This window comes from Columba livia, chromosome 3 (genome assembly GCF_036013475.1).
Source record: "Columba livia isolate bColLiv1 breed racing homer chromosome 3, bColLiv1.pat.W.v2, whole genome shotgun sequence".
Classification (NCBI taxonomy): domain Eukaryota; kingdom Metazoa; phylum Chordata; class Aves; order Columbiformes; family Columbidae; genus Columba; species Columba livia.
The window spans coordinates 55,444,340-55,470,339 of NC_088604.1; the positions used below are offsets into that span (position 1 = coordinate 55,444,340).

The following is a 26,000-nucleotide window of genomic DNA, read 5'->3' on the forward strand; positions in this document are numbered from 1 at the left end:
GTCACTTTAACTTAGCCTGATGAGGGATATGATGTAAATGTATTTGCAGAAATAGATGCTATCATGATGCTCCTGGTAAGTTCCTAGGATGTGCAAAGAGGATGAGCTAGAACACTGAAGTTTCAGCAGCCATTGGCTTCATCACTTTGTGAGATGAAGTGCAGGCTCCTGCATGTTTGACTTTCCCACTGGCTGACATGGAGACATCTGCCAGGGTAAAGTGGTTCTGCCTCATTGTTCTGCTCTGAGGGCACCCTCCATTGTGGGTAAAGATCACTGTTATGTTTTATTTCATGTAAGAACAAATGGATGTCATGGTTTTAGTCCATCGTGCCAGCCATGGTAGGAGTTACCACTGCGCTTTCAGGGGTAGTAGTTTCTATAATCTCTTTGTGGATATACCACAATAGACAGGTGAAAAAAAAAAAAAGCTGAAGAACTAGACGCTCAGTTAAGTGACTGCTTCATTATACTGCACTGGGCTTATGGAGATCCTGTCACCTCACTGTTTCTTGTGGTAAAGAAAGTACAAGAGGAACTCTGCTGGACAGCAGTTTCTGAGCTGCAGAGTCTTCCCTAATACTGAAGCACAAACGTGCTGTAATTGAGCTCTCAGTTGTTAAACCAGGAGCAGAGAACCAGAAGAAGGTGTCCTTTACCCATAGTAGATTTGTCCAAGTCCCCTGTGCTGGCTGAGCTGCTGGAGGAGGAGACAAGTTTTTGTGCTCCCTCCAGCTTCCCTGCTTTTAGCTTGTCTTGCTACGTGGGACAGGAATTATCAGCACTGGGTAAGCTGCTGCAAAAAGGAGAGAAGAGACATCCGTCTGGCAACTGAGGGGCAGCTTGAGTACAGATCTCTGTGGGGATCTGTACTCTCACTTTAAAACACCATATGCATTATATTCATATTACATGGCAGATATTAGTTGTGGTCAGTATGTTCTGTTTGCAGGAAGAAATGTAAAAAATTGAATGTATCTAAAATGAGACAGAAACTATGTTTTAAGTTTTGGAGAGAAAGAGAGAAAGGAAGAAAGAACAAACAAGTTTGTCAGACAAACCAGCAAAGCAAATATGTGATTTGCTTTAAGAAGGAAAATCACATCTGTTGCCCTTTTTTTAATATTCTTTTCAGATATGTTCAACTCACAGTTTTCCCCAAAACAGTGTTGTGTTCTGTTGTACAGGCAGTGAAAGGCAGAGAATGGCTTAGCTTTATCAGATGGGCACCCTTGGAACAAGGGTCCATACAGACTTTATCTTTGAAAGCAGCAGAATACACCTGCAGTCACAAAATCATGGAGTGGGGAGTCAGGATTCCTCAAAGGCATTTGGGACCTGCTTCCTACCTAGTTCTAATCTCCTTTATCCTAGCCTCAGGACATTAAACTGTCATCTTTTTAATTATATAGATTATGAACTTGCATAACAGTAAGTTTCATGACAGCAACAAGACAAATGGATGAAGCCATAGAAATGCAGCACTACAGCCCGTGTTCTCTGGTTGTTCTTCTGAGAACATGATAAATGTATCAGAGGGTAGGCAGGCCAGTCACTGTTCGGTTTCAATTACTAGGCAGGTTCTGCTATTACAAATTTGTAGCTCAAAAATACTCATCCAATTACTATAACTGGATTTGACTGACAGTGCACAAGTGACTGTACTCTATCAGTCCATATCCCCATGCTGCCAGCCAGCCTTCATTCTGTCCTAGCCTTGCTGCCTGGTAAGAACTGACCAAATTATGAAGTTACACTGTTACGTTTGCAACTGACTCTTCTTCTTTCCTTCAACTTTCTTTTTCTCCTAGGAATTCCCCAACTTTCAAATCGTTTGAGGAGAAGGTTGAGACCACTGTCACAAGCCTTAAGGTAAAGGTTAGGGGCAGAGTTGCATGGCTGTGTGTGTTAAAGTGTGACAGCTTAGTTGTCCCTATCATTTGAGATGATAGGGACCAGTTGTATTTGCTGTTCCATCAAGAATTTCTCAGACCTGTAGGAGCACTAATGGAAAATGAAGGCAATATGCAGAGAAAGTCTTTCTCTGCTTCGTTACTAATAAACTACTTCCGTTGTCTGCCAAAGCAATAAAGTAGTCTCAGAAATAGCAAAAGTATAGCCATACTACAATGGTAAGCAGAGACATTTCAAGTGTGACCACAGTTGCTGATGCTGTCCAAGGCAGAGCCATATGGAGGTGGAAGGCCAGGCTTTGAAAACAGTGTGGCCTCTTGAGTTTTGTGCTGTGCCCTGCCAGACAGAGGCGGCCGTGTGCCCTGCAGAGTGAACTTCCATCCCTGAGCTCCCCCTCTTTCAGTACTAGAGATGATGTACTCACCGAGTGGCCCTTACTCAGCTGGTGGGAGCTGTTGTGTAACTCAGGTGTGATTCATACTACCTGTGTGCTCTTAGTACTGACCTCGTCTTTCTTTAATGCAGGTGTGTTTCCTCTCAAATTTCCAAGTTTTTTTCTGGATTTAAAATTTCAAAACTGTGTTGACATATTTGCTCTGGGACAGGAATGTCTGATGCCAAAGTTAACAGTTATCACTAATAGAATCATAGAATGGTTTAGGTTGGAAAGGACCTTCAAAGGCTATCTAGTCCAACCCCCCTGCCATGAGCAGGGACATCTTCAACTAAATCCAGTTGCTCAGAGCCCTGTCAAGCCTGGCCTTGAATGTCTCCAGGGATGGGGCATCTACCACCTCTCTGGCCAAAATAAGAGCACTTGTTAAGGCTCTTATTTCACACGACAGAGCATGGCAAATTTGCAGTGAGATAATCTTTGCTGTGTGGTAGGGCACATCCAAGGGAAGAACAAGAGGGTTTGTCTCCCAATAGTTCTTATTCTTCAGATAAACTTAAGTGTGCTCATAAAATGGCATTTTACTTTGCTGTGATAGAAACATCCCAATGCATTTCAAGTACAGCCTGTCAGTGAACAAGGGCCAAGCTGATCACCCCTCATTTTAGGGGGAACTGAAAATACCAGATGAATGCCAAAGGGCATTATGACTTGTAAAGCATTAGAAAGGCAAGAAAATGGCCTTCCACTTGGGGAAGGAGAACATTTCTTGTTATAGAAAATGCAAATTACAGCTAGAGCTGAAGCAGCACGTGCGTAGGGAAGTTCTGTCTTTTCCGTGCCACAGTGAGATTATAAGGCAGATAAAATTTTCCAGTCGGCCTCTTAGGAAAGTAGGCAGCAGAGCGCTTGAGTTATTTTCATGTTTCTAAAGATGCATGTCCATCAAAGAATGAGCAGAGTTACTCTATCATTTTTACCTTTTGAATGCTGACATTTATTCAGTCATAGGCTGTTCTGCCAACTTGAAGTCATGATAGTGTAGGGCAATGTCATCTCTATTACACCATGTCAGAGAAGGAAACATCATCTCAGTTTCCCAGGTGGGGAAGGAAGACTGGGAGCATCCCAAGGAGCTAAAACAGAACACCAACCTCCAGAGCCTCAGCTCAGTGCCTGTTTACACCTTCCTATTAATTCTTTCCACCTTAGCTGCAAATACTTTTTATACTCAGTCTCAATGTAGGAAGAATCATTCATGCAGTGGAGTGTATCAGCTTGCAAGGTCTGAACTCCTGTCTGTTGCAGTCAAGTGTATTGCTTGCTTATCTCTTTACGTTCTTTCTACCCATTCAGACAAGAGATGCAGCTCATTGCAACACATGCCTGAAAAGGATTTTTTTCCGTGTTCTTCACCACTCACAAGTTAAAAGAAACTACAGTGGAGAAGTGCAGCACTTTTTGTACCCATTTGGATGCTAAACCTACTCTCAGGGCTTTCAGTAGTGCTTCTGAACTACTCTAGACACCACACATCCATTCCTTCTACACTTATGGCTAGCCTGTGAGAAGAACAGCCTAAGGCCTTTTGTTTTGCTTTTAAGAGCCTGATCTTATTTTGTTGACTAAGCAAAGGCATTCTTCTAGAGGAGACTGTTTGTCGTGCCAGCTCTTGGCCTGTCATGTTCTGGGTGCTCTTAAATCATCATGTAAGCCATCTCCAGTTAAGCAGGACAAAACAAAAGTCTCGAGTCTAAAATCATCTTCCACATCCCATGCAACCGTCGTTGTCCATCTTTTTTGGCAAACCCACTGGCATTTTCTACAATATTTTTTGTCTGTATTCTCTTTCTTTCATTTCTTTGTGCAAATGGAGAAAGGAAGCTGGAGGCATGGACCTAGGGTGCCACCAACATAGGCTGTGGAAAACTGGGAATGTCGCAGCGCTGTTCTTCCTTTTCCCTGCCACTGTTCCAAGGCTTGGAAGATTTGGAAAACCAGGGGATGGAGGGTTGGGGGGGAGAAATCATAGGCTGTCCCTTCAGTTATAGGATCCTGTTGTTGTTTGAAAAAGTGGAGAACTTCCCGGAGAGGATTCTGAAAAAAAGAAAATCACAGCACTAGCATTATAATATTCTTCCTTCCATATTAGTTGTACATCTTCAGTGGTGCTGCAATGTTTTGTAGTTGAGCAAAACTGATGTTCAAATTTCATACTTTTAGAAGTCAAACTTCAAGTTAGATTTTATTTGCTCTTGGAGTTTGGGTTGCAACTTTCTTAGGGAAGTGTATTAGTTCAGCTTCCCCTGAAAATCAACAGGACCTGGATGCCCAGCTCTCTTTAATGTTCCTGAAAATCAGAACACAGTTGGATTAAATGTTTGCTGTAAACACCGAGGTACTGGGCAGAGGCATTCGGTAAAATTACTTACATCATTCTTGTTTTCGGATGGAAGAGCAGGCAGAAAAGCAAATAGAAAATGAAACTGCATTAATGTTGCTGATTTTGAGGTGTCCAAATTCAGATGCACGTTATCCAAGTCATTTGAAATAGTGCAGGAATAGTCTGCTTTCATAATCGCTCTGATCAGGCCAAATCAGTGTTCTCTTAAGAATTTTAATTGCCAAATAAAAGTAATATGTTTTGCCATGAAAACTTAATAGCAGCTTTACTAGTCAGTGGCTGCCTTTTCACTGCAAGTTTGGGCCTACCAACATGTAACAATACGTGTATTTCATTTTGCTGTTTGCAAAAATCAGTGATGGACCAATACTTCCATAAAGTCAGCACAACCCACTAGACTGGATACAGGTACCTCCTGAGATGGGAGCTCTTAATAACTGTGACTCAAACTGTCTGAGCAAATATTAAGCCTACTTCTACCTTATTTTATAGAACTCTCAAGCCAGGCAAGGTACTGTGCTAGTGGATGAAACAGCAGATTACGTAGGATTAACCCTTTGGAAACTTAGGACACAAAACTCATTTAATTAAAATAATCTTCCTAAGCATTCAGTGGCTGACAGGCTGGACAGAATGCCAGCTTCTCTTTAAGTCCTGCTGCAGTTCTAAGATGGAATAAAAAGTTTTGCCCTATTTTCAGGCTTCAGTCCACTTCCAGTGAGCATATCAGCAAGCCAAGCCATAAAAGAACATTCTCTTACCAAGACAACCCAGTCAAAACAGCTTTGTCACTTTGTGACTTAGTCTTGGTTGTTTCCAAATCTTTCTATGTCTTTGTCAGGAAAACTCTATTTCAGAGATTTAGTCATATTGGGTTTTAATACTTACATTTACAAATACAACAAACTGAAGCATTTTGAAAGTAGATTACCTGTGAGCACATTGTCGTATGTATCATTCATGTAATTTTGTATTTCTTCCCCCCCCCCCGCTTCCCCCCAGGAAAATGCTGTGAGCAGTTTTATATATCAGTCTCTAGAGAGCTACACTACCTACAAGGAGAGAAGCTGCTGGTCTTGTTCTTGGGTTACTGTAGTCCTAGTCTCCGAAATCCAAGTATGGTTTATGTATTTTGAGAGCAGCTGTGTTACCATTGCTGACAGATGGGCCACTTTAGTCAGCAAATGAACCGGTTCATTTTAATACCCATCTCTTATCCAGCCTGCGTAGAACTGGAAAAAACAGTGAAACCAGTGTGAGCTACTCATGTATAAGAACTGCACTAAGTGTAATGGTAGGATCTAGGATCCTGTCGGCATCTATTCATATTTAAGGACTGGTTCCTTTAAGCATATGATAAATGCCACTGGCAGATTTTATGATTGCAGCCTAGAAGTTTAGAAACTGGGGGAAGAAAAAGGGGTTGCTTTATTTGACTGTTTTTATAGCTTTTGTTCTAAGAAAAAAACAACCCCACGTTCTCTGCCTGCTTTGAACAGGTTCCCAGCCCTCGGTGGTCATGGGGTGCAGTGCAAATGGGACTTGCACAGTATGAGCAGAGGAACTTGCTGTTCTTTTTCTTTGCCTCGTTTCAGACCAAGGTTGGTGGGACAAGCCACACAGGGGGCAGTTTTGAAGAAGTTCTCAGTTCCACAGCCCACGCCAGCGCTCAGAGCTCTCTTGCTGGCACCCGGCTCCCCGAGACCGAAGAAGAGCTTCAGTGTTAGACTGCCGGCCGTCCTGAGCCTCCAGGCCTCTCTTCAGAGACTTGCCCAGCCCGTAATTTTTAGACCTCCCTCACCACCTAACTTGCTCAACAAGGTTTTGTCAGCTTTGGAAAACTGCCTCCCTGGCCTTGTGCTGGAGAAGCATTTTCTCTATTTGTTTTTTGGCCATTTTATCATCAGGTACTTTGTAGACCACAGAAAAGACACACAAGTTACTGACTTGTAATGCTCTAAAAATGTTAAGTGACCAAAATAGTTTTCATTTTCATGTAACTTCCCTCCAACAATCTCCCAGTCTCTCTTTCTTATTTCTTTTAGTTTACTGTTTTCTATCTCTTGGTTTCCAACTCCCTTCTCAGTGCCACATGAGACAGATGGACCTAGAGCTGTGCAAAGACTTCTACTGCCAGCAATAGTCCATATACCAGCTGCCTACTGGTCAATACCAGGTGCCCTTAGCTCAGGAGTGTCTGTACATGATTTATTTCCTAATGGAATTAAATCACTTATTGTCACAAACTGGTTTTTCTCCTTCACTGGTACAGTTTGGCATTGCCCTCTGCCCATGAGTCAGCAGGGTCAAGGAGGACAGGAAGAAACACCCAGTCATTCATATAGAAGCTGAACTGATCGCAGCTGCTGATTTGATGATTGTTGTAGCTGGAAAAGCTTCAGTTCCATTGCTTGCTCTCTGTGATTTGGTAAGACTTGACAGTATAAGCTAGTTAATTACAAAAGGAAGAGGAGTGGAGGGAACGCCTAATATTTTTGCCTCCATGTCTTCCCCTCAAAAATAAGGGAAGGTCTGTTTGTGAGCCTCAGTCAACATACAGCCTTAATGGAAAGAATCCAAACCCAACAATTGGCTTAAGATGTGCCACAGGTTAGCGAGCCCACACCTTCAGTCCACATTTGAGAGCTGCTAGTGTAAACCGTGTTATCTTACAATACACAGGATGAGTAGGTACTTCACTTTTGGTGTCCAATTCTGTCGTGCTTCAGTCTAGGATATAACTGCAGCAACTGCATTGTATCTGCTCACTAAGAGCCAGTCATCTCGCAGCTTTGATCCAGCATGTTTTCTTGCATCCTTTTAACATTTTTTTCTAAAAAAAGAGCAGCACACTTGTGACACTGTCTTGCTGTCTAGTGAGCACGTGTCAGCCTGCATGTTGCGTTACTCAGTTCACCAGACTGAGCTGAGAACATCTTTGTCAATAAACAAGATGGAAAAGAGTCTGGCTGCTTGCAATATGGATGCATTTTTTTTTTTAGCATAAGCCAAAGCTTCAGTGTTAGTGAGTTTGACATTACAGACTGCTTAAAATCTTGTGAGAAAACTTGGCTTTAAGTGATTTTTTTCCTGTGTGGCTTCTGTTATAGTTTTTACAAAGTTGGAAGTCCTTTTGTAATGTTCTACTGGACATAAGTTAGCTTTGGATATTTGTATCAAATGCCTCTTTAGTGTGATTTTTAGCATGGAAGCAAATCTAATTAGGTTTTTTTAGTACAGTTTTTTTGTGATGGTTTCCTAGCTTATTTTACATGGTTTTGTGCATAAATGTGAATTTATTTAAATAAATATTAATAGTCAACTTAGTTTGTGTAAATGAAGTTGATACTCTTATTAAAAATAAATTTCTCTCTTAGTCTTTTACATTTTGTGATGTTTTCTTTTTAATTGTGTATTTACCAGTACTACTGTGCATCTCCAAGCCTTGTTGTGTCACAGCAGAGCATCAAGGTAAAGTGCAAAAACATCATCTGCCATTCCTAGTTCTTAAAATCTGTTCAGTCCCTCCTGGATGGCAACTTCCCCATGGGAATGGTGGCCAACATTTTGAAAATTTAGAGGTTTGAATTGAAACAGGTTCAGTAAAAGTGACATGCATGGCAGGAACCATCTTCTAGGTCTAAAACAGTTGACTTTCTTTTTAAGCAGGGCCAGCAGCCAAACCACAATTAAAACATGGAGTCCAAGCATTCTCACCTCCTACAGGACACTAATTTAGACCTCATTTTATTTACATATGTATGTATATACACAGAAAAATGCTTCTGGAATAGCAGTAAATGGCTTTAAATTGCATGCATTAAGAACACAATTTGAAGAGCTTCTCTCAGCTGTTAGTGTAGACAGGTTGGCCAGACAAACTTATCTTCCATGTAAATCCTTACATGTTATTGTCATTCCAGCAGCTGCTGCTACATGTAGTTGCAGGAGAGGGACATGAGGAGATTTCCCCTTGTAGGTCACACGGCCGGGGCCCAGCATTTTCCTACACGTGAACTTTGCACTTCAGTGGTGCGTGAGGAAGTCTGAAGCCCCACAGGCTGCTTGCCAACCTTTATATCAACCTCTCATCATGGCTTCTGATTTCTAGTTGCACTTTCTCCTCCCATCTCTTTCCAACTAACTCCTATTTCTATTAAAAGAGAGTGCCCAAAACTGGCACACAAGTGCACCTGCAGTGAGTAGATGGGGATGTAATTTTACACAAAGTACCTGCTGGATTTCTTTCAAATAGAACCAAACCCCACACAACATGCATTCAAACCACATCTATCTTTCACAGGGTAATATTTACCTTTCTCACACTATTGAACTGTTGCCAGGCTCTGCACTCCAGACCCTGACCCCCTGCAGAACGGCACATCGCCAGCCCATAAAGCTGCCTGCTGCGTTGGACGAACCAACTGTTCCTGCCTGGGTAGCACTTGTGCTCTGTTTCTATCAAACATCTCTTTAAAGTTGCTTTTCTTGCTTGTGAGGTATGTTCCCAGTTCTCTCCCAAGGCATCTGTAGGTCTTGGCATTCAGTACAAAATAAGAGACGATGGTTTGTGCACCTCTCAGTGGAATAAAAATGCTGAAGAATGCTTGGTCCCAGACAAAACTCAGTGGGCCCCACTCCGTCACCTGTGCAGTGTGACAATCAGCCACCAATAACCACTCATTAGTTCCCCATCACTCAGTAAAGTGCAGCTTGTCCTTCCAGGGTCTCCACAGAGCACAGCTGCTGCCTTGTGGCATTCTCTGAGCAAAGCAGGAATCCCACGTCTCACATGGACCAGCACGCTCTGCAAATTTTGGGCACTGTGCTGGACACCCAGCCAAGAGCTCTGTGCCCCGGCCAGAGGCACCAGCCACAGAACCCAGGGCGAGCTTCGGTAAAGGAGACATTTCCTGGAGTCATGGTGGCTGAAGATGGGTGCTCAGCTGAACCACCTGCCTCTAAAGGGGATGACAATCCAATTTAGTTGTATGCTGCCTCATTTGACAGGAGGCTGAAGACAGACAAGTAGCTCCAGGTCTCCAGCATCTGATTTTTCCAGGTGTAAACTTTCATTTTCTCCAGCTGCACAGAAGACAAATCAGTCAGTTGTGCAGACACTGGCCTCATTATGGCATCTACCACCACTACAGCTTTACCTGACAACCATACTTTTATGTTAGCATTATTACTTCCACTAAAAACTGCCACAGCAGAATCAGGGCCAGCATGTGACAGCGCAACCAAGGGAGGGCCGGCTTTACATGGCTGTTTGCATTAGACTGCGCAAGCTCCCACTGTCCCTCCCAATCACAGCTATTCTGTGATTATCAACAGACCATGCAAGAGTCCATAAAATTGCCAGGAGTCAGGAATATTGCCCTTACTGAAGTGTTAGCACCATCCCCTGATACAACGTGAACAGTGGAAATACTGTATGAAACAATAAACGTATTGAGAAAATTTAATTAGTGGCATTACCAGTTTTACCCACCATCATTTCTTAAGGCTTATGCACTCCAAAGAAATCCCATCTTTAAGTCTGACTCTGTCAAGAGCGTCTAGAGAAATATACTCATTGGTCTCGCTTCTGGGTCGCGCAGTGAACGGATGTTTACCCATTTGATACAGAAGGTACTTAAATCTGTGTGTACTTGGAAGTCACAGAACAAAACTGCCTGTCCCCCTCAGTGCATTACATCAACAGCTCAGATTGCAATCAGCTAATTGTTAAACTTACCTGAATTTCCCCAGTGGAGAATCTATGTGTAACTGGGACTACATTAATCAGAGGCTGATTTAAAAAAGAAAAAATTCTAAGGATTTGGTCCTTGCCATAACCTCTGATCTGGCAAGTCACTATTTACCAGCTTCTTTCTAAGAAGTCCCGGGATTCTCAGCAGTTAATGCACAGAAAAAAAACAAACAAACAAACTGCTGACAAAATTAATGAAGTTATGGAAGGAAAAATAATGCACAGAATGTAAACAAAAATATTTATTATAGCTATGGTGTTTAGGAACACGTCAGGAATGTGGATGAGATGTAGCAGCTATTTTTTTATTCCTTTCTGTGTTAATCTGAGATACAAGCTGGACGATTTCTGGGTGAACAAACTTTCCTGCAAAACAAAAGATAGGTAAAGTTAATTAAAAATGCTCTCTCATTTTCCTGTGTGTGAAAGGCTGGCAATGAAAGGTCAGCAGGAATGTTGTTTTAGGCTCAAAATAAATGCCAAATTATTCTTTAAGCACAAGAATACTCCCATTTTACTCCAACTACGGAATAACTCTAAGAGTAGCTACAGCTTTTTCCCCCAAAACTCATAAAAATATTTCATGCTCTATTAAGACACTTAAGAGCTGAAAAAAGGATGCACCCTAACCAGGGCAATCCCGTGCTATGCATCCTGCTACAATAAACCACCCCAGTCACACATGCATGTAGGGTATATGCTGTAAGCTCTGTTGAAACACCAGCTTAGTTTAAGTTACTGAGTTCTAGCATGAGGACAAAGATGTCACTTAGAATATTGAGCCTTCCAGTTATGCTGGTGGTGTTCTTTTTTCCCTTCTTCTGTAATCAAATTATTGCACTTTTCAGAGAGATTATTTCCCTGAGTCACCAAGGTATAAATGGGACTTGTCAAGGACTGTGCCTGGTCATTGCTGGTCCTCTCCCCAAGTTTGCCCCTAGTTTTTTCCCAGGATAGGATGACTTGGAGTCACAGTTCTCTTCTAGTATTCAACCCCCTTGCTAAAATAAAGACTCTAATTTTAGCTAGTTTTCCTTTGCACTGTCAGTTTCTTTCAGAAAAGATGAAAAGTAGTGGAGAGAATAAAAAGTAACACAATTGCACCTAAAACTGAGCTGGTTCTCACATGTACCTTGAGCAGGTCACACAAGAGCACAGCTCATGTAGGGATAACAAATTTTACTTCACTGGTTCATGAAACAAACTACACAGAAACAAGCTGCTGACAGAGCATCAGTGAAGACTGAAGCTTCCTTTATAGCTGCCTGGTAGTACAGGAAGATCCTTAAACATGCAAGTGTAATGAAAGCTGGACCTCTCTCTAGGTAAAAAGTGATGTAAAAGGACCCTGGCATAAATGAAATTCAGGTTCAATACATATAGATAAGCAAAAGGTATTTTCACATTGCAGTAAGTTTCCTCAAAAATATTTAGGGTACTTGAGCAATAAGTAAAAAAACCTAGTTCTTACTTGCTCTATCAGAAAAAAGGCTATACATATATATATATATATATATATATATATATATATATATAATTTAACTTATGAAAGAAAAACATGTCATACCAGCAGTTGAATCGTAAAATTCCTGCAGTCTGCCAGGTGTGTTTTCCAACTCTTCGTACTCAAATGCTTGCAGTATCATCTCACACTGATCCAACTGTTTTACAAACTTGGCTTCTGCAGTACACTGGTTTTCATATTCCTGAACAGATTTGTAGTTATAAGAAAACAATTTTTTTGTTCTGAAACAGAGTATTAAAAGCTTTTTATATATCTAGAATTGTCTTTATTAGTACAAACTGCTCCATAAATATTCATGAGTTATATCTTTCACTCTCTTTCTAAGGCTGCTATTGAGCAAAACCCTTGAAATAAGCACATGCTAAACTTCTATTAAACGTAGTAGGACTTAAGAACACAATTCTTTTGTGTATTCTATTTAAAAAACATACCAAGTGTTTTGACTGAATGGGGGATGATACAGAGACAACCCTACACAACGTACAAGCTAAATAACAGGTCCCATTTATATATATAGATCTTTTTAGGCCTGGCTAAAGCTATGAATTACCACAGTGTGTGCTTATGTATTACCATTACCTGTTTTTAAGACCTATTTCGCACTGTTCTTCACCACTTGCTGTTTTTATAGTTTTCCTTTATATAAAGGGTTGTTCTTTACATTTCTCCTGTCACTCCTTCTTAATCTCTTTGGTCTAATCTGTCTGAGCTGCTTCTGTCTTTATGTCTCTCCCAGGAGATAGGGAGGGGAGTCATTAAAGGGTCCCCTTCAGACCTTAAGTCCTTTAATCTCTCTGCTACCTTTTCCCTCTCTCTAGTCATCCTCAGTATACGTTTGTGAGTCATTCACATTTCCAGTCAACTTGAACAATCTTGCTGTCATTGGCTTCCAGTGATGGCCGCAGATGGGTTTGCCATTTAATCTTCTAGTTTCCAAATCTACTGCATTGTATCTCATGTCTCATCAGCCGGTCTTGACTTCCAAAAACTGCAGAAAAAGGCTTCTTTCAGTGCAGGTTACCACCACCTTGGTATCCTTGGCAGGTCTCACCCCATCCATCACCATCACCATCACTACTAATCAGACCAGAGAGGCTCAAGTGCATACCCGGCCCGTCTGTGCTTTCAGATCCACACAACCCGTGACACACAGCAACTCTGCACACGAGAGCAGCAAAGTGCAAGAGGAGTTCTTCCTGCTGACCAAAGAACGTGGCATCTCCTTCTGCATCTTAAGAAGACAAATGTGGGGGTGGGGGGGGATGTCATTCACAGTGGCAAGATCCTGGATTGCGATTCCAGCACAGTGATGCTCAGATAGGTGTCATGGTCACACTATTAGGAGCCTGTTTGTTCTTATGCTTATTGCTTTACCTTTGAAAGTCAAGAAATCCAGATTTTTATACCCATGACTGATTCATATACTCCTCTATTTGGATTGGAACAATGCTCTGAATTTTCAATTATATTTTGATCATTGTTTTAGTAATCAATTTCAACATTTTTACCTTCCTTTCCTCCTTTCAATCTGAGCTCTGCCTCATCTTTAAATTGTTTAAATACTACTTATTTTATTAAATCTATTTATTTCTACTTTTTTTTTTGTTTTGGCCACCAAAGAGAACAAACTCCTGGCAGCATTACAAAGGAGAACTTCAGAGCAGGAGAACTATGGCTGTTTGCTTGTAAAGGTCTGTCCCACCTTGAGCAGTTAACTGGGAGTACCAACCTGTTACCAGCCTCTTCGTGCCATACAACCCACCAGCTCATATTAACTCAAGAAACATCAGCTATTGTGTGCTCAACTGTGCAAAGTGCTGAAATAAACACTTAGTGTTTCCTCCCAACAAGCGTTTAAGAGTGTGAAATAACAGTAGACTTTGGAAAAAACAGTAACTGGTCTCTCAGACACCATGGTCTGGCTTTTAAAAATTACTCCCATGGTTTTGCTCTTGAAAATAAAAAAAACAAGACAGAGCTGAAGTGTGCAGACTCATTTTAATGATTTTTCAAACTTATTCTAGATTAAGTTGTAATGTAAAAACGTTATCAGGGGTATCTTTCTGCTGCCTTTCCCCCCTACACCACACTTGGCAGAGTGCCCACCAACACAGTCCAAAGCAACAGTGTGTGTAGGGCTGAAAAGCAAAGAGGGGCAGAGGTGAGGGCACCACGGTGCGGGGAGGACTTGCTAAAAGCGCCAACAGATCTCCTCCCAGACACTGTTCAGCTCTGGGCCAAAACTTCCTTCACTCATAAAAAGAAATCAGAGGGAAACGCCTCTGGCTACCTGAGAGCAGAGTATCATACCAAGTGATCAGAGGCTTCTTATTTTCTGTCTTTTTTTCTTTTTTTAATCTTTTTAAGAAGTACCTAGCTGTTCCATTTAAAGTAAGACTAGAGGGACTACATGTGAATATTAGATTTTTAGGTTACACTTGCTGCTATGTGGGTTACACTCATACTGCTGCATTAGCGACTCAATGCCAATAAGTTATCCTGAAGGTAGAAACAAAGAAAAAATGATCAAAAGTATGCATATGTTAAATTATGGTAAATGGGAATGATAAAAAGCTAACATGCTGAAGAACTGCGTACTGAACCAGCTCTTCTACAATCACAGGAGGAGACTGAGGCAAAGAAAAAAAATACATGCAAAAAAAAAGTCCTACAGAACTATTCTCTGTGGTTCTGTGTGATTCTTATCTATCAAAAGCTCCTTTCCCTCAATTATAACAGCTGCCCAGGGGAAAAGGAACCAGTGCTCACTAAACAAATGCACGTTTATTTCCCAGATCTGGTTATATTGGTTAACCCCCTTCACCTTGAATTACAGCACTGAAAAACTATCCCCATTGCCAGTTTCACCACAAAACTACACAGAGAAACAAAAAAAACACCCAAAACCATCCCCACAACAAAACCACACCACAAACAGGATGCTGCAACAAAGGGCAGAAATCGACTGCAAATATCTGGAATTTAAATACAGTCCAAGTGGAAAAGTAAGGATATCAGCATAAAATACAGTTTCGGGTCATAGAGTCCAAGAAACAAGAGATTGTGGATGCACTTGTCCTCATGCAACTGTATGCCAGGAGAAGATAAAGCACAGTAACTATAAACTTGAATTGTTTGGAAATAATTTCGTCATCTCTAGTTTGCAAACATGAAAGAGTGTATCAATTAACAGCACAAGTTCACATCAAAAAGTTAATCACCTGCAAATATAGAAGATACTTTCCAATAGAAACATTTAAGGTACCCAAGACCAGCCAGCAATCTGTGGGGTCTGTAGAAAAGCACTGTGTTAACAGACCACATTTGAAGTTAAAACCAGAAGTTACGACTAAATATTTCAGCCAAGCAGGCTGGATGTAGAAGACAAACTCTTCCTTCAGTTATACAAACCCTGGATGGGTCATCTGAAACTCTGAGAGGTCAAAAACAGAAACTGGTTATTCTACCAAAGTTTGGGGTTTCTTTTTGAAACAGATTCCAAAATGACCTCGATTCATACCATTAGCTTTATCTCCCAAGGGAATTTATCTACTTTTCTTGAGGTCAAAATAAAAAGTTTCATCGGTAAACAGGAAGAGGACAATAGGTCACCCTGAATTTTACCAAATGATTAAAAGAATGTAAGCTTACTTCCCAGAGTCCATAGATTTCTTTTCCAAGGTCTTCTGATAGAAGCTGGGTCAGTTGTTGCATAGCTGACTGAAAAAAAAAAAAGCAGCTATTTCCATATATCCATTTTTTAAGCAAGCACATTTTTATCATTATCTTTTTTGAAGAAATAACTATTTGCTACCAGGTTTGTAGAAACATACACTATACAGGATATTATTCTGAAGTGCACTTGTACATAAATCTGCCAGAGATAGTAGGACCACTCAGTGGAGGATGCTGCTTAAGTGAACTGTTAGAACAGAAAAACAACTTGAAAGTGCATCCAGTATCTTCAAGAGTCCAAAAAGAAGCCCAGAGTAAAACAGACAAGTCAAATGCCAGGGAACTGCCATCAATTACCAGCTCTGCCTTCCAGATTTAACTAGCAAACGCAGCGTTTGAACTTAACAGGTTATAGATGCAGTTCATAAAAGCAGCTTCAAAGACTAACTCTTGGTGTTGGCAGGCAACTGCCCATTACAGTCACTCAGTGGGTACATTTCCACTAGCAGGGCTGCAGCTACTGACTGGCAGGCGGGCAGGCAACACAAACCTTTAAAAATCTAAAATTCCAAAAAACAGAGAAAAAAAAATCAATTTAATACTCTGCAGCAATAAAATGCAGTGCTCCCAGAGTGAGATACCATTTGTTCAATAAAAAAACCTCGGTACAAGGTTTAATGCAATATCAGACTGATGGTATAGCCTGCAAGCAGAAATTACTCTGCGTGCTCTTCGTGCTCTCCCAGCTGATCGGTCTCATTGCTGTGCAATTTCTACTGTTTTCCTAGGAACGCTAAGGGCTGCTTCTGAAACAACCAACATCAGAGCCAAGACAAAGGTTTTGTGCCATGACTGTTTCTCCACTTCAAACACAGGGTATAGTTTCACAATGTGGCTGAAGGGATCAGCTGCTCACCCACACTGAAGCATCAAGGTCTCATTCTTTCGCAGCTCCTTCCAACCCCACAACTCATAAGATTTCAAGTTTAGCAGGCCAAAATGACTTAACTAGAAAAAACAAACAAAACCCAAAAAAAGCCCACAAACCCCAAAGAAAACACTTGGGTTTTCTTTAGATCAAGTTCATTTTCTGCTGCTTTAGGCTTGGTGAGACTAGATGACTACACAAGCAGCAAACTTCAGAACCAGCTCAATGTCAGCTGCAAAGAGGAAAAAAGGAGAACTCTGCAGTGGCAGCAGCGTATTGATAATTCATCTGAAGCCACTTCATGAAACCATTACCCTTGCTGTATTTTTTACAACTAAGTGCTCCAGAGTCAGCCTAAATGTTTAATGCTTGACCCTCCTTCCCACAAAGTCAACATCAAAGTCCTCACTGAGTGAAATGGGAGCAGAAGGAGCTGGAAATTGTTTAAGAAAACTTCTTAACCATACTTAGACATCAAAGTATCTTTTTCATTGCCTAAATACAAATGAGAATTCCCTTTAGCAAAGTTTAAGCCCAATCCTCAGTTGACAAAACAACCTTTGGAGGCTTCCAGGAAACAGGTTTTTATTGTTTAGTGTAAGAAGACACTAGGAAGTGCATTGAAAAAAAATTGCAGTCAGTGAGGACAGTACTTCAAGAATGCTGAATACCCCTTTGATCTTTAACTTCCACTTTCTTAGCAAAGAGCTTACTCCTAGAGTAAGTCATAGACTCCCAACCCCAAGTTTTAAAAAAGGAAGCATAATGGGGGGGGGCGGAAATAATCACTGCTATTTTATTTTTTTTTACACTGTCTGAAGAGCTAATTGTGGCCTCCAAAGAGTTTCTGAGGCACCACGTTGCCCTCTAGCCGTGGCTGAAGGAGTGGTTCACATTTTCTTCAAATACCGCAGCAAACCAGAAATGACTACCAACAGTTTGGCTACGTACAAGACCAAAAGTAAAACAACTCTAGGGACACTGTACTCAAAGGCTTATGACCTGTGCACCTGGGTCTGGAATTCTCTATAAACGGTTTAAAGTCTCTGTCACAACCACATGAACTGGCACCACACAAATGATCCACCGGGAACTGCCAATGCACTTACTTCTTGCTCTGCACCTCTTGGTAGAGCTAGTCAACATGGCTAATTCAGGTTACCAAAAATCCAGCTAGTTCAGGAATAAATGATCAACACGAACATTACTTCAAAAGTTCTCCTTTCTAACTTTGTACCCAGTGATGTTACATATACCAAAATCACGAGCTGAAAACTTCGGTAGCTTGTGGCATCCTTGTCCAGTGCCAATGACAGTATTACGTCGCTTAGAGTGTCTCTTCACCACCCCCAGTACATTAAAAACAGGCAGAACACTGCAGATGTGGCTCTGCACCTTATGTCCCTACCTCTTCTCTCCTGTGTTTCTCCTCTTTCGAGATATTATCTGCAGGAGCAATATCTCCAACAATGCATTCAGCCATATCATGAACCAAAGCTAATCGTATGCATCTGACAAGAAACAAAGACAGAATAATTAGTTTTTCAGCATTTTAAGTTATATCTTGTTATTCATAAAGCTAAGAGACTGCGTAATTCATTCCCCTTATTAAAACAAACAAAACCAACAACAAACACAAAAAACAAAACACCTTACAGGGTGGGATTTTTTAAGTTTTACGGAACATTTTTCACTTCTTTGCTAAGGGAAGTAGTTTCCACCTTGACATGATTTTAATGCCCAATTTCTAGCTACTGCTGCTTGGCATTCAAAAATTATGTACGCAGCTTTTGTATGTTTGGCTTGTGGAGATGTTGTGGTAACTAACTATGTTACACATTTCACATTAATGCTGCAACAGGTGGAAGGTAATCTGACTGGAGCCATCCCCAATTCAATATATAATCTCACACTCAGCAGCTCTGTAGCATATCAATCTACAGCACATACTCAAAAAAGTCCCTGCTATTTCCATCAGCTCCTGAAGGGACAAAGCAAACACAATCTCATACTAGATTTGACAACTCATTCAACACCAGTGCTGCTTTCTCTTCTACGCTGTATGATTTCAGAGGCTCCTTACTGCCGCTAAGTCTGTCAAGCCCTACATGGTCCATGGTTTTGCCTTTGCTGTCTGCTGCTTCCAACTGTGCTTTAACCGAGTGTCTTCAGCTCGCCTACTTATGGCTCAAGAGAAGAGATCAGAGCCTCCAAATTAACAACTTGCCTCAGCACCTGGAATTTAGCACTAAAAGTGTTTAGCTCCTTTCAGCTCTCCAGGTAAACAGCACCCTGCCCAAAGGATGGAAGAAGAACATGAGTGGAAAGGATTTCAAACTCCCTGTGGCAGTTCCACAGCCCCTGATGAGATCCCGAGCCTCCAATAGGGCAGTTGATGGCTCCCAAACACATTTTGTGCCCCACTGTACCTAACCACACCTTGAGTGGTGCTGACAGTCACAACCTCCCCACCCCAGTGCAGGGTGACTTCATCTCCAGCCTGCTGGGGGGACAGGAGGGGTGGGACCCTCAGTCGATTGGCAGGGTCCTCAACAAAGCACGTGCCCAGAGAAACTGAGAAGCTTCTGGACTATGTTGTAATGCCCACAGCCAGGTCTGACCAGGCTATAAAACAGGGCCCCTGCCAAAGACCCCCTTTGAGTGGTTTTCTCAGAGCACAGGGTCTGTGAACTGGAGCCCTTAGATTGGGACACCGCCTAAGGAGACCTTCTGGGATTGAGTACATCTCACATCTTCTTTTGTTGTTTTTTCCTTCTGGATATATCCTCAAGTGAGCCCTTGCCCACCCCGGGCAAGTAATTATTATCTGCTGGGCACCCTCGAGTTAAAGATGCTTCTAGTTTGGGGTTTTTTTGGGTGAGTGAATGCATGCACCCTGTGGATCCTCATTACCCTTATGTGGTCGTACAACAATAATTTCCTCAGCTAGTATCCAAACCTGGTTTTCTCATTGTTTGAGCGCTGAATAATTTGTATAAACCTTGTTTCTAGTTGGCTTATTGGCTATACTTTTTGGCTAGAATAAATCTGCTTGGAGCTTGTTGTCTGCCTAAATTGACTTTGGGGTGCCTCCGTGACACTTTTTCAGCGTGATTTAAAAGCTCTTCCTCAGGACAACAGCTATTTTAAGCATTCTGGTTGCAGCTCTCCCACAACATGAACAGGTGCTCACAATAACCAGAGGCAGTCTCACCTGTCCTTGTTAAGGCTTTTGTCTTCGCTCACCAAAGCCATCATCGCCATCCTGTACATATGATCGGACACGCTCTCCGGCTTTGCCACGTTCCTGTACACCCATCCCGTCCGCGGTACTCTCTGTGTGAGGAGAGCGTCACAGCAACGTGAACGTTCAAACCTTCGGTTTTGGAGAACCTCACTTCAGAGGCGCCACTAAAAAAATGTTGTCCCGCCATGACCTCTGATGCTGCTGGGAGACACCCGCCCCAGAGACTGGCCTACTCCGAGGCTGCGACGGGATCGTTTTGCTGTTCACAGGCAGAGAACGCACCAGCAGCACCGAGCGCCCTTCTCAGCCCGCGCTGCTCACGCCGAGGCGCCGGGACCCCCGTCCTCCCCCGCCCGGCGTCCGGGCCTCCCCGCGGCAGCCCCAGCCCCGCAGGCCTCGGTTCTCCGCCAGCCGCCCCGCTGCCAGGCCGGGCGCCACCACCCGCGTCCCCGCCCTCCCCCCAGCGATCGCTGGGGAAACCCCCGTGAGGGCGCCCCGCCGCCCCGCGGAAAGGCCGCGGGCAGACACCCATCGGCGGCCCCGCTGCCCCGCCGGGCGGGCCTCGCTCCCGCGCTCACCTTCAGCTGCCCCAGCAGCCGCAAGAAGGGCAGCAGCCCGCCGCCGCTCGGCCCCGCCGCCATCCGCGCCTCCTCCTCGCCCTGCCGGCCCGTGCAGCGGCCTTGGGCGGCGCCAAGGGAAGGGGAAGGCGGCAGCCGCGGCCTTCCTGGCGGGTGTGGGGGAAGGTGGTGCCGGGGTATGGTGGACGCGTCATCAGCGATTAATTAACCGCACAGCGCTTCAGTAACAGCGACTCGGGCTGCGGTTGCAAGGAGGAAAGGAGACAGAGCGGCCGGGCTGCTCACGGCGTGACCGCTGCGGGGAGGGGAAGGCGGGCGGCGGGTCCGCTCCTGCGTGCGGGAGTGGGGAGTCGCGGGTGGGAACGAGGGAAAGGCAGGGGCGCAGGTAGGCGTAGCTCATACCTCAGTCAACACTTGAACAAAACGCAAACGAAACCCCAAACAAGAGAAAAATCAAACAAAACCCAAACAAAAACAAACGAACAAACAAAACCACAAAAAAAAAAGGGGGGCAAAAACCACAAAACACTAAACAAAACCAAAAAAAACGACCAAAAAACCCCGCAACAGCAGTAAAGTGTACAAACTCTTGTAATTATTCAGAGAAGAGAGGGGGGTAGTTATTCGAGTTGCTGCACTCCGGCTTCTAAGTTATTTTGGGGACTCCCAAGGTCTGGCTACAGGCACATCTCGTACCTTCTGCAAGTTGAATGAATAATACATTGAATTGCTTTACAATCCGTGGATTTTCAAAATACATTGCATTTCTTTGCTCTTTTAATATTGCCAGCTGAAATAGCGGATAGCAGTTTAAATGTGGCAATGAAATACTCCGGTTTCAGAAAAGAACATCTGCAGTTTGCCAGATACCAGATGGTGAAGCATTGTTATTTTTGCTCGTGTGTATACTCAAAACACACTCCCAAATTCATAATAAAGCCCAGACAGCATTTGGGTGACCATTTTAAAGCTATCTTCTCACAATGAACAAGAAGCATAGACAAGGCGAGATATCCTATGGGGTTGTCCTATGCAGGGACAAGAGTAGAACTTGATGATCCTTGTGGGTCCCTTCCAACTCAGGACATTCTATCATTGCTTCTATCATTAGCTTTATATTGGTGCACAATCGCAAACAGATTGGATGGAAATCACATCTGGATGTTGCACAGTCCAGCCCCCCCCACTGAAAGTAAATCACATCTGTTGTGGTTTTATCTTGACAGCTCTTGAAACCATCCAAAATAAAAATTTCATAGTTTGCCCAGGTTAACTACCTTCCAATTAAATAAACTGTTTCATAATGTCCCCTCTGGACCTCCTGAGCTGCTTCTGCCAATGGTTTCTTGTTGCAAGTCCTACCACTACCAAGGAGAACGTAGCTGACTCCTATTAGTAAACAAGTTGTAGGCTGCTGCTGTGTGGCCCCTTACACTCTGGCTTCTGCTCCCTCCTTGTCTGTGTCACCAGCCATTTAATCATAGGGTGCAATCAGGTTGGCCAAGTGTGATTTGTCTGCCAGAAATCCATGCCAGCTGTTCTTGATTGCTTTCTCTTGCTTTCAGGTCTTTTTCTAACAGAGCTTCATCAGCTTGCTTTCTGTATCTTGCAGTCTCTGTGGCTGCAAACTGAATCTTGGGTTTTCAAATACCTTCTGAACTCAAACAATCATAAAAATAACACAGAGTAATTTAATCATTTGCATTTTAAATAAGATGCTGTATCTACCCGCATTCACAGATTGATTCTCTAATGCACCTAATGTCTCTGTTTCATCCGAACCCTTTGGAGCAGTGAATGCCCTGGAGACCTGAGGTTTCCTGTGGTGTTAGGAAGAACAGAAAGCTGCTGGGTTACAGGAAAGCAACAACATCATTTAACATCGTGGTGGAGAACAATTTCTCAAGCATCAGCTATAAATAATGTCTTGGTGGTGGTTGTTGTTGTTTAACACGGATTTCTTTAAAAGTGTGCACTAACGTATGTACCCATTTATGTGGCATAAAATATATACAAAATATACTTGTATGTAATGCAACCAGTATTCTTTCATATCTGTATTTATGTAATTTTTGTAGTATTTGGAATATATGTATCTATGTAATTAAATTATGGAATTTTTATGTAGTGTAATTTTTGTGATACTTGTAAATTTTGTATTATTTGTATGTATAGAATTCTTCTGCATACACTTTGTATGGTATTTTCACATATTGCTTATTTGCACTAGTTTTTGACCTGGTCATTCTGGGACAATGCTAGAGATATCATTTATGAAGTTTTCCAAGTACTTATCAAATGTATCCTATGTATTAGATGCATAGACTCTCTGTTGTGGCAGTATTCTGACATCGGGCCTGACCAGAGTCAACAGTATGAGAACGAGTGTTGGTGGAAAAATACAAGAAGCCGGGACTGTATACTACTTGATACATCAAAGACAGGGGGATTGATATGGGATTGATACACCAAGGACAGGGGAGTAGCTTGTGGTAGACCAAAAAATGCTTTTATGGCAACAACTTTGCTGGGAACACAAAATATATCGTTTATGTAACAACTAACTTAGCAAATCAGCAAATACTTGAGCAAGCATCATAGCAAGTATAAATGGAGCCCTGAATTTGTAATTAATGTCTCTCTTTGCACCTTAAAGAGAGTCTGTGCCTCGTTCGCTACAAATGGTGCCCTGAACCAGGACTTTCTGAAAGTAAAGGCCGTAAAGGAAGCAGTCATTCCAATAGTGAAGCCAAATCAAACCAGGGCCAGGAAACAGAGCTGGGAAACAGTACTGGGAAACAGAAATCACAGCATGCACCCATCACCAAGAAAAGGTGAGCAATGGGAACCATGGGAGGGAAGTTATCCCTTGAACAAAGACAAAGCCTAGATGTCCTTCAACGTTTATTAAGAAAGCAAAATCAGGACGTAGCAGTAGTCCGATTAGTGACTTTATTAGAATGGATTGCTAATCATGTGCCGGACTTTCCTACAGCTGGTACATTTCAGTTGGAGGCATGGCACAGAGTTGGACGAGAACTATTTGAACAGGCAGCGACTGGAGATAATGCTGCTTGCGAACATTTATCTACTTGGGGGAAAATTATGACTACTTTAAAAACTGGTCAGAAGGAAGTAGTCGTGCAGGTTGCAACTAACTGGGAGCCTTCTGCTCCTCCTTTGCCAGGGAAGGAGGGGGATCCTGTAGCTATATCGGGCAAAAGTGCACTAACCGCAAATGCAGTAGTGGAGAAAGGGCTGTCTGATAATGAAGCCCTCGCTTGTAAGCCACAGCAAATGCTTTTGACAAATGATGGTATGTGGGAGTCACCCAAAAATCCCCTTGATCCTGGCCCAAAGGACTTGGAGCGAAAGCCTGATTTATTCCCCCTGGATGTTACTTTGCAACCGAAAGTGCACACTAATTTAACCATGTGGGATAAATGCAGAGAAGAGGCTTTGAAAGCAGGAGACTGGAAAGTGGTTGCAGCATGCCCTATGATCTATCGTGAACTGCAAACTCCGGGCTTTCAACAGCTACCGTATGATGTTGTAAAAGATTTACAGACATTAGTTAAAGAAAATGGAGTTACTTCGTCATTTGTTATAAATATTTTAGAAGCATTAAGCTCCTCCTACATACTTACTCCGCATGACTGGCGTTCTTCGTTGAAAATGATCTTAACCGCTACTCAGTATACTCTATGGCTATTTGCTTTTCGGGACAACTGTACTATAGAGGCTATTGATAATGTATATCAGCAAAGAGGGATTGATTGCAGTCATTTAGCTGGAGAAGGTGCCCATGCTTTGCCAGAGAATCAAGTTGCATATCCCAGATATTTATATGGTGTAATAGCAAAACTAGCAATGAAATCGGTTCGGAAATTACCAGATATTGGGAGAGATGCCAATACGTCCTTTTCAAAATTCTTGCAAAGACCATGAGAACCTTTTGCGGAGTTTTTAGACCGCTTGCAGACTGCTTTGGAGTGACAAATTGCTAATGATGAAGCTTTTGAGTTGCTACTAAAACAATTGGCTTTTGAGAATGCTAATGCTGATTGTCGGCGTGTGTTACAGGGTGTTAGGAATAAGGAAAGGTGTACTATAGCAGACATGGTGAGAGCACATCAAAACATAGGGACAATTGAACATTTTGCTAGCTGTCTAGCTGCCACTTTAGCAGAACAGTTACAAGTATTGGGAACAAAACTGAGATGGAAATGTTTTTGTTGTGGGCCACTGTGTTATGTAAAGAAGATTGCAGAAAGTATGCACGCCAGACTTCAAAGGCTGTACCTCCTAGAGATTGTCCAAAATGTAGAAAAGGCAGGCACTGGGCTAATGAATGTCATTCAAGGGTTAATGTAAAGGGGGAGCCAATTAACCCTTCCCAGGGAAAGGGGAGGTGGGGGGCGGGACCACATGCCCCAAACAATCAAAGAAATGTGAGTCAACTCATGGCCCGTGATCTCCTTCCCCCAGCAGCTGGAAGCGCAGGGGTGGACTTGGCCGCCAGCCAGTCAGTGACAATAACTACAAATGCTGTAGCCCTTATTCCCACAGGAGTGTGGCGGCCTTTAGGACGTAGTGTGCATGCTTTATTAATAGGTCTATTATCCACCTCCAAATTGAGTTTGTTTGTCTTACCTGAAGTAATTGACTCTGATTATCAAGGTGAAATCAAAATTATGGCATGGACACCTGTGCCACCTTGCTACATCCCTCAAGGTTAACGATTTGCTCAGTTAATATCCTTCTGTAGTGCTACCCCTGCAAGGAAAGGGCACCAAGGTGGTGGTAGCTTTGGAAGCACAGGTCAGCCCCAGATTTTCTGGTCAAAAACTATTCAGGCAGCACAATCCGTGCTTACCTGTTTCATAAATGGTTGGAAGTTTCAGGGTCTCCTAGATACCGATGTTGATGTCTCTATCATTCGCAGCTCTGAATGGCCTACTGAGTGGCCCACTGTCACTCCCGCATCCACTATTATTGGAGTGGGTGGTATTCAACAGCTGCGTCAGAGTGCACGTCTGTTAACTGTGCTTGGACCTGAGGGACAGCATGCACGAGTTGCACCATTTATTGCACCTATACCGTGTACCTTATGGGGTAGGGATGTGTTAGGCCAGTTTGTCGCAGTAGTACACATTGATTTTGAACAGCAAAGGTCTTTTTCATAGGGGTCATTGATCAGCCATTACAAAAATCCATGCAGGATGTATGCAAATTGAAATGGACAACATTGGGTAGATCAATGGCTCCTAAAAAGGGAATGGACAAGGGAACTCAGACTGGGGAAAAGAAAAGGCCTCACTAATGGTTCAAACAGAGACTTTCTAAATACAAGATTACGTTTTTTGTTGTGGAGTTCCTCTTTCTCATAAAAAACAGTTCAGAGTAAGTGCAGGGAATGGCAGTTTTGTAACATTATACATAAAATCATGTAAAATCATCATCTATGCCATGATGAACCATCAATGAAATGCAATATTTAGAACTGTTATCTATCTCCATTTTTTGTCAATCCATCATCAAATAGAAAATTAAAGAACTCAAATAAGGGAAAATTTTCTG

At 42.6% G+C, this 26,000-nt stretch overlaps 2 protein-coding genes across 8 annotated transcripts in view; one reads left to right on the forward strand and one right to left on the reverse strand.

Annotated features, from left to right (window-relative positions):
* TPD52L1 (TPD52 like 1) overlaps nucleotides 1-18,010 on the forward strand; it is an 83,451-nt gene extending 65,441 nt beyond the window's left edge. For 3 of the 7 annotated variants that reach the window (XM_065056838.1, XM_065056833.1, XM_065056834.1), the window contains 2 exons: nucleotides 1,812-1,872; nucleotides 6,308-8,096. In XM_065056838.1, coding sequence (XP_064912910.1) covers nucleotides 1,812-1,872; nucleotides 6,308-6,439 — 193 coding nt within the window. In that variant the 3' untranslated portion in view covers nucleotides 6,440-8,096. Of the gene's footprint in view, nucleotides 1-1,811; nucleotides 1,873-6,307; nucleotides 8,097-13,612; nucleotides 14,154-16,455 lie in introns of those variants that run through there. The other 4 variants (XM_065056839.1, XM_065056840.1, XM_065056835.1 and 1 more) reach the window with 2 other exon arrangements.
* HDDC2 (HD domain containing 2) lies at nucleotides 10,695-20,720 on the reverse strand. Its single transcript, XM_065056841.1, has 6 exons — nucleotides 20,421-20,720; nucleotides 19,810-19,931; nucleotides 18,004-18,106; nucleotides 15,644-15,712; nucleotides 12,035-12,173; nucleotides 10,695-10,833 (listed from the first exon to the last, which is right to left on the reverse strand). Exons 1-6 carry the CDS (start codon nucleotides 20,481-20,483, stop codon nucleotides 10,739-10,741), a joined length of 591 nt encoding a protein of 196 aa, XP_064912913.1. The 5' UTR covers nucleotides 20,484-20,720; the 3' UTR covers nucleotides 10,695-10,738.
* Nucleotides 20,721-26,000: the final 5,280 nt, after the last annotated feature.

Excerpts from the sequence above, each read along its gene's own strand:
- HDDC2 (XM_065056841.1), bottom strand. The coding sequence starts at position 20,483 with ATGGCGGCGGGGCCGAGCGGCGGCGGGCTGCTGCCCTTCTTGCGGCTG. Across the intron at positions 15,713-18,003 it reads AGAAACACAGGAGAGAAGAG|TCAGCTATGCAACAACTGAC; the intron begins GTAGGGACATAA and ends TTTTTTTTTCAG. Across the intron at positions 10,834-12,034 it reads ATTTTACGATTCAACTGCTG|GAAAGTTTGTTCACCCAGAA; the intron begins GTATGACATGTT and ends TTTGTTTTGCAG.